The 8,284-nt window shown below is 59.5% G+C and overlaps 1 protein-coding gene across 1 annotated transcript in view; it reads right to left on the minus strand.

Annotated features, from left to right (window-relative positions):
- Nucleotides 1-8,284, minus strand: part of NKD1 (naked cuticle homolog 1) — a 17,967-nt gene that overhangs the window by 9,286 nt on the left and 397 nt on the right. The window contains exons 2-3 of the mRNA XM_014448011.2: nt 7,954-8,020; nt 217-323 (exon numbers count right to left, since the gene is read on the minus strand). Of these exons, the coding sequence (XP_014303497.2) occupies nt 217-323; nt 7,954-8,020 (174 nt within the window). The remainder of the gene's footprint in view (nt 1-216; nt 324-7,953; nt 8,021-8,284) is intronic.

Consider the following 8,284-nt stretch of genomic DNA (forward strand, 5'->3'; position numbering starts at 1 on the left):
TCTGAATCAGTCTTCGTTTGTGTTACCGTATTCACCTTGTGCGTCAGCTTCTTCGAAGTATACGTTACTACTGTTAAATTATCATACGAGGAAGACGAGGAAGAAGAAGAAGAAGAAGAGGAGGAGGAGGAGGAGGAGGAGGAGGAGGAGGAGGAAGAGCACCAACGAGAAGAGAAAACCCTTCTCTCCAGACCCAGCGCCAGGAAGGAAACTTACTTCCAGTTTCAGCTGCTTCTTGGAGCCCGGGCAGGACTCGCTCAGCTTCTCCATCCTCTTCTCATCTCCACTGGCCAACCCGTCGGTCTTCTCGGGGGGTAGGGCCACTGTGGGGGAGGCAAGGGAGGACGTGTGAGGCTTCGTGCTGGGGCCCCTCCCTGCCCCCCTGCCCACCTGCTGGAGTCAAAGCGGCTTTGCCCTCCAGGGCTGTCCAGCTGCTCCAGGGGGGGCCCCCTTCCAGGGCACACCCATGCTCTGCCCACGGGGGACACGCTGCTATCATGACCTGCAACATCCTTTATTCACCCCCCTCCCCCACACACACACCGCTCCAGAGGGCAGGGTGGGGGCTGCAGAGAAGAAAAAGGAAAGGAAGAAAGAGAAACAGAGGCCAGCTCCATCTTCAAAGCCGCTGCCTCCCTGCACGGAGGTCCTGGCTGGAGATGTAAGCCGTCCAGGCTTATCGGAACCAAACTTCAAGTTCAAAGGGAAGTTATCAGAAAACCACCTTCAGGTTCAATGTTGCCTTTCAAGTTCCACTTGATAAAACCCAAAGAAAAGAAACCTCTGTCCCGCTCTCTCCTCCGGAGCCCCCTCCTCCCCTCCGAGCAGAAACAGCCTGTCCTCCCTCAGGTCCTCCCCTGCCTCTCCTCCTCTCCCCTCTCCCGGGAGGGCGACGTCCCTCCCACCCCTCCCCCGCTCCGCGTCTTCTCTGCAGATCAGGGTGGCCTGGCTTGTCCTCCCTTCACCAGCAGGGCCTCATCCCATCCTGGCTCAGAAAACCACCCAGACACCCCTGGAGGGGGTCCTTCCCAGCAGGGGCCGGGCACACAAAGGTAGGAGGACTGGGAGCCATCCTGCCCTGGGGCCCCGGGGGCCAGGAACAAGGACAGTCAGCGCCCCCTTGCCCCACCACAGATGGCCTTTCACCCTCTCACTGCCCCCTACCCAATGGCTAGAGGAGGCAGGTGTCATAGAACCCACCGATCAAAGCCTTACAGACCCCAAGGCCAGGGTCAGGGGCGGGACTCAGGGGTCATGCTTCTACTTCCACATGGACCCTCTGGAACCAAACGAGGCCAAACCAGCACCTGCCCCCAGCCATCCCCGTGCAGAACAAATCGCCCTCCACCCACCTACCCATCTATCCATCCATCCATCCATCCTTCATCTATATCTAGCCATCCATACACTCATCCACCATCCATCCATCCACCCACCATCCATCATCCATTCTTCATCTATATCTAGCCATCCATACACTCATCCACCATCCATCTATCCATCATCCATCCTTCATCTATCATCCATCCATCCATCTACCCACCATCTATCCATCCACTCACCAACATCCATCCACCATCCATCCATCCACCATCCATCCATCCACCATCCATCTGCCATCCATGCATCCACCATCCATCATCTGGCTCATGGGCGGCCTGGAGGAGGGAGAATGGTGCCTGCCACAGGCTGCCAGGGTCCAACCTCCGTGAACAAAACTATCATGGAGACGGGCTTTGGCACCAGGTTCTGAGCCCATTCTCTGTCTCTGACTCCTTCTTGTGCAGCTCAGGGACTTGTTTTCCCAGAGATGATCTCTTGGGGGGCATCATTTCAGGGGGAGTCTGATCACACTTCAATTGCAAGGCCCAGCCGCAACAGGAGATACTGCTCATGTGAAAGAGGAGGAAGGAAGGAAAGGCACAGAGAGGAGAAAAGCAAAGCCTGTCTTGCCTCTGGATTCCTCTGGGTGACGGACCCACGCCCCCATGAGCCAAAACCTGCCGCCTCCTGTTTGCATAAATAAAGTTTTATTGGGACACAGTCGCTCGGACACACACTGTGTATGGCTGCTTCCCTCCACAATGGCAGAGTCCAGTAGTTGCCACAGAGACGGTCGGGTCCATGGAGCCAAAAACGCGTACTCTCCCGGCCCTTTACAGAGAAGTCTGTGACCCGGGCTGCAGGCGAACGCAGCCTTCACCCGCACCGGGTACCCGGACCCACCTGCGGCTCACCTGCTCCACTGGGAGCCCCGGTGCACGCACCACCTGCCCAGCCATGCACGGGAGCCATGGACAGAAATGTCCGCGCTGCCTCCTTCAGACCCGTCCTCAGCTCAGAGGAGTCTGGTGCAGTGGGTGGGCCTCCTTTTCTTTTTCTAAATATTTTAAATATGGTTTTATTGACTTCAGAGAGAGGAAGGGAGAGGGGGAGAGAGAGAGAAACATCTATGAGAGAAAAGCATCATGGATCGGCTGCCTCCTGCATGCCCCCCACTGGGGATCGAGCCCGCAACCCGGGCCTGTGCCCTGACCGGGAATCGAACCGTGACCTCCTGGTTCCTAGGTCGACGCTCACCCACTGAGCCACGCTGGCCTTCTCTTCTGAATCAGCTCCCCGTCCCTCCTCACTCTGTCCCTCCTCACTCCCTGGCCGAGGAGCAGAGCCGCTGTGTTTAGCAGATGATGCTTCCCCACACTCCCTCCTGCAGCCTGGCATCGCTCCACCCCCGGCAACTGCCAGATTAAATGCGTTACTTGACCATCCTCACCCGCTCCCTTTGATGTTCCCTTCTCAGGCTTCAGAATACCTTTTGGAGGGAGATCAGACAGCATTAAACAGAATTACTAATTAATTAAGCAAAGTTAAATTTTAAACACTGTTTGTTGTGTTAGCCAAAAGCCTGAACAGAACAGACTTTTTTCCTCCACGGAGATCAAAGACAGCCTCTTCCCCTCCCCCTCCCCCCGTTTAAAAAAGGGAGGGGCTGGGGAGGCAGAGAGAGAGAGGAGTGCTGGGGACACCCGGGACAGAGAGGACGGTGGCTACTCTGATCCGGGTTTAAACACCCATCCGCACCCCACCCGTGGGCCCCAGGGAAGGAGGCCCGGGCTCACTGGGGACGGCGGGCTGGGAGAGCCTCGGCCACTTTCCGGGGACCGTTTACCCTGGCAAACAGCGGCCCGGGGAGCAGGATGGCCCGGGATGGCACGGCTGATCCAGCACCAGGTGCTGACGGCTGGTGCCACCCAACAGCATGGGAAGAGGGTGGGCTGTGAAGTGAAAGACGGGCCGCCGCTCCCCACCCTCCTCCGCAGGACGAGCATCTCTGGGCTCTTCCTCCCTCGCCTCGCTCGGGGACAGAGTCTTCTGGGGGCACCGGGGGCCTGGCTGTGCCAAGCAGGCCGTGCACGGTACGGCTCTAGGAGCGCGTGCCCGTGCTGGGCGGTGCACATCTGTGGGTGGCGAGGACATTTTTGGAACAGATGGCGAAGGTGTCGTGAGGAGGGTGAGGAGGGGCCCCTGCTCCTGATTCGCACGAACGCTATTTGTCCCTGGCGGAATGCTGTCCAAACGCATCCCGTCTCGCCGGGCCGGTGTGGCTCAGTGGGTGAGCGTCGACCTAGGAACCAGGAGGTCACAGTTCGATTCCCGGTCAGGGCACAGGCCTGGGTTGCAGGCTCCATCCCCAGTGTGGGGCGTGCAGGAGGCAGTCGATCAATGATTCTCTCTCATCATTGATGTTTCTATCTCCCTCTCCCTTCCTCTCTGAAATCAATAAAAAATATATATACTATAGTATATATATTTAAATCTAGACCCTGAATGGTACAGCAAAGGCCGGCTTACTGTAACACAATCCAGAAAGGCCTGGTTGACATTAAACTCTGGAAGAAGACGCAAATTAGAACACAGGCTAGTGACTACATCGGCCCCAGCGAAGACCAGAAATGCCTGGACCCTGCGAGGCGTGGCGGGCACCTCTCCGGGCCCAGTCGCCTGGTGTGCGCTCAGCACGATGTCAGATTTAACACAGGCCACGGCCTCCTCGCTGGACTCCGCACACTCGCCCGAGCACACCCACCGCCCCTTCTTAATGGCCCTCGCACAGATTATCGGCCACAAATATTTCCATCTCGGGGTGGATTGCTGGGATGTTTCTGACTCCCCAGCCCCCCGACAGCAGCTGTTGGAGGGGAGGCAGATGAACTTTAATATTAGCCGATGCCAAATATAATTAGGGGGCTAATCTGCTGCGTGTAAAAAGAGAACGGTATCGTGTGTGCATTCCGGGCCAAATGGTTTCTTGTGTTCTGGGCAGGAGGCTCTCCCCGGGGAGCGAGGGTCCCCGAGATGCAGGGATCTGCGCGGCCGAGGGCTGTACCCGGGCCCGGGTGAAGTGAGTGGGAACACACGCTATTCCCCCCGCTCCTCTCACTAACGTCACGCAGGCTGTGTCACTGCTCACGTTTGACAAAAGGACTGAGCTTAAAGAGCAAACTCGAGCCCGGCCAGTTCGGCTCAGTGGTTGAGCGCCGACTTATGACCCAGGAGGTCAGGGTTTGATTCCCGGTCGGGGCACAAGCCCTAGTTGCAGGCTCCATCCCCAGCAGGGGGCGTGCAGGAGGCAGCCGATCCACAATTCTCCCTCATCATGGATGTTTCTCTCTCTACCTCTCCCTTCCTCTCTCTCTGAAATCAATAAAAACATCTTTCTAAAAGCAAACTTGACCAAGCCATTTCCCTTCTAAAAAGGATCGCCCGCCCACGACTGCCTCTCAGCGCATCCCTCCCTGGAACTGCTCTGCATCTCCTGACCCGGCCCACCCTCACACTGTGACCCCTGCCCCGAACACTCACTCTGTCTCTCCGATTCCTGCTCATCCTTTGGGTCCTCGGCTTGGGCCTCCCCACCTCTGAGCAGCACGCCTCCACGCCCCCCGGAACGAGGTTAGGGTTCCTGCGCAGGGAGCCCGTATCACACCGTGGTAGCCGTTACTCAGCTAACTGGCCCCTCCTTCAGCGGTGGATGCCCCGATGTATAGCACAGAGCCTGTGGCTCGTCATCATCATCAACAGGAAACGAGAGCAGCAGGCCAGTGTGGCCCAGTGACTGAGCACCAATCCATGGACCAGGAGGGTGCTGGTTCAAGTCCCGGGTTGCGGGTTTGATCCCCAGTAGTGGGGGGGCGCAGAAGGCAGCTGATCGATGATTCTCCCGGCACTGATGTTGCTGTATCTCTCTCCCTCGCCCTTTCTCTCCAAAATCAATAAAAATATAAATTTAAAAGGAAAAAGCGGGGGAGAGACCCTCCCAACCAAAGCTCGCTGGCCTTTTTCTCTCCTTGCAGCATCAGGCGCACGGCCTCTGGCTGTGACGTTCAAATCGGACTGAGAAGGGACATGTGTTCAGGGAGGGAGGGGGCCACGCCGGGGCAGGGACAGAGGGGGGGGGAGCCTTCTTTGGGCTAAAAATATCATGTCCCTTTCCCCCTCCCCCTCCCGCACCCCCACCCAAGTTGGAACCTGTGCTGAAATTCAGCGTTTCGAACCTGAGCCCGAACCACCTGGAACTAGGGACGCCTCCCGGGATGTGACGGCGGCAGAGTCTCCGAGGTGCAGGCGCGCAGGAAGAGGGGACCTGAGGGGAGCTGCCGTGGGGGCGAACCCGGGCCTTCGGGGCCTGCGGGGTGCAGGGGGTGATGGTTCTGCACTGAGGGAGAGGAGCCAGCGCCCGGCCCACCTGCCCCCTCCGTCGGGGGACAGTGGGAGTCCCTGCTGCTCTCCAGTGAGCGCCTCCCTGTCTCAGACTCCAGGGCCCCCAGCCGCCTCAGGTACTGGAATGAGGACTCCGCGGCCGGAGCTCTGTCCTCGGTCGGCTGTGTGACCCTGACAGGTTCCACCCCTCTCCATCCTCAGCTTTCCAGCTCCACGTGAGGGGACCCGAGGCCCGCCCAGGGCTGCGCAGCGCGATGGATGGCTGAGCCCTCCCCCTGGGTGTCTGGGTGGACTGGCCCAGGGCCCGAGGGGAACATACACCCGGCCTGGTGGCGGAGGGAGAGGGTCACCTGACTGGGAGAGGCTTTGAAAAGAGGCTTTGCCTGAACTGGACAAGGAAATGACCAAACCACCGGGGGTCCGTCATCAAGAAAGGTGGACCTGAGCTGGCCGGTGGGCTCAGTGGTTAGAGCATCAGCCCCCTGCGCCCCACTCCAGCCGCCTGCCGCCCCTGCCACACCCCACCGGCTGGGGCTTGGGTTCCATGTGGACTTTGTTCTCCCCACAGTTCAAAAGGAACTCCGCAGCCCGGCCCCGCGCCCCCGGCCCGGCCTTCATCTCCCGCCCCGTGTGCGTGCTCCCAGCTGGCCGGTTAAGGCGGCTAAGACGCTGGATTAGGGCCGGCTTTACATAACAACGCGGGAGCGAAAGCCAGCCTCTCCCGGGATGGCTAAAGGCTTCTTTTCATCTTCCTGCCTCAGATGGCCTTTTCTTCCTCCCGTGCGCAGCCCGCCAGCCCGCCAAGAGGCAGTGAACTTGGCCAACAGGAAGACAAAGGAGAGATTCAGGATTCCGAGAGCTCTCCCTGGCCGGCGCGCAGAGGGACACCCACAGCCTCCACCCCCACCCGCTCCGGGCCAGGTGGGTGCTTCCCCGCGGCCAGAAACCACAGCACCTGCCTCGCGGTGCGGTGGCCTGCGGGTCACAGCCCGTCCCGCGCCCTGGGGCGGGCGCCAGAGAGCCACAGCCCGCACAGGGCCCAGCCTCTCTCGGGTCAGCAGCCAGAGCAGCCACGCTCCCGGCTTTACTTACTTCTGTGTCCCCTGTTTAACGCCGTCTTTCGCCTTTCGTTTCCCAAGGAACCTGGGGCGGCATTCTCGTAAAAGTTAACGCGTGGGTCACAGCTAACGCTACGGTCCCCTGCACCACTCTCTCCCACGTGAGGCTCCTCCTCCCGCGCCCGGGAGCGGCTGCTCTGGTCTGTCTAGGCCAGTGATGGCGAACCTATGACACGTGTGTCAGAGGCGACACGCCAACTCATTGTTTTGGTTGATTTTTCTTTGTTCGATGGCATTTAAATATATAAAATAAATATCAAAAATATAAGTCTTTGTTTGACTATGGTTGCAAAGATCAAAAAATTTCTCTATGTGACACGGCACCAGAGTTAAGTGAGGGTTTTTCAAAATGCTGACACGCCGAGCTCAAAAGGTTCGCCATCGCTGGTCTAGGCCTCTAGCCACACAGCAGCACACACATGAGCATCTACACGTGTGCACAGGGAAGCACAGAGCGGTGCCCGGCGGCCTTGCTCCGTTAAGGTTAACGTGCTTTCTATCCGTGACGGGTGTCTGCGCCTGCTCTCGCCGCTTTACGGCCCGGGCTCCTGTGTGAGCCTTCGTTCGAAGGAAGGGGCCGAACAACTTGACCACCGACAACCCCGTCCAACCCCTCCTCTAGGTCCTAGTTCTTTCTTCAACGCGGTGCTTCCCCTGGAGGAAAGGAGGCGGGACAGCCGAGAGGAGGGAGGGGAGGCGGGAGGGGAGGGGGGAGGGGGTGCCCACACGCGTGTGCTCCAGGTGAGTGGACGAGCGGAGAACGGGGAACGGCACGGCTCCGGGAGGGAGTGCTCACTGCAAGCCTGACGCTGTGGGTGGGGCCGGTGAGGAGCCACTGCACTCACTCCCTCCGGAGCAGCTGCGGTCAAACAGCCCATCCGAGGCCCCACTGCGGCCACACGGCAGGGCCGGGCCGGGGACCCACGTGGCCCGGCTCCACTCTGGGCCTGGACTGTGGGGGCCACACTTCCCTCTTGCTCCTCAGCCCTCCCCCCAGAGTCCTGCCCTCGGCCTGGACCACAGATTTCTGGAGGGTGTGCAGGGCATGTGGTAGACCAGACGGCCCCATCCCCTCCGCCCTGCCCCCTGGGAACGAAGCAATGCAGTCCAGTACCTTCCAGTCGAAAGTCTTCCTCCTCCTCCTCGCTGAGCGTTTCTCTGAAAACCTCGCCCACCAGCTCCTAGAGGAAGGGAAGGCAGGGAGATGAAGGACGCCCCGGGGTCAGGTGGCACCTGGCATCGGGGCGGAAGACGTGGCGCCGTGAGCATGTGGCTGCCTGGTCGCAAGGAAGCGGGGGCCCTGCTCTGATGGTTCCGATGGGAATGTGGGCCAATGGAGGCAGGTCCCATCCCACCTGAAAAGCTGATCATCAGCCCAGCCAGTGTGGCTCAGTGGTTGAGCATCGACCTATGAACCAGGAGGTCACAATTCGATTCCCGGTCAG

This window comes from Myotis lucifugus, unplaced genomic scaffold (assembly GCF_000147115.1).
Source record: "Myotis lucifugus unplaced genomic scaffold, Myoluc2.0 scaffold_741, whole genome shotgun sequence".
In the NCBI taxonomy this organism is placed as follows: Eukaryota; Metazoa; Chordata; class Mammalia; order Chiroptera; family Vespertilionidae; genus Myotis; species Myotis lucifugus.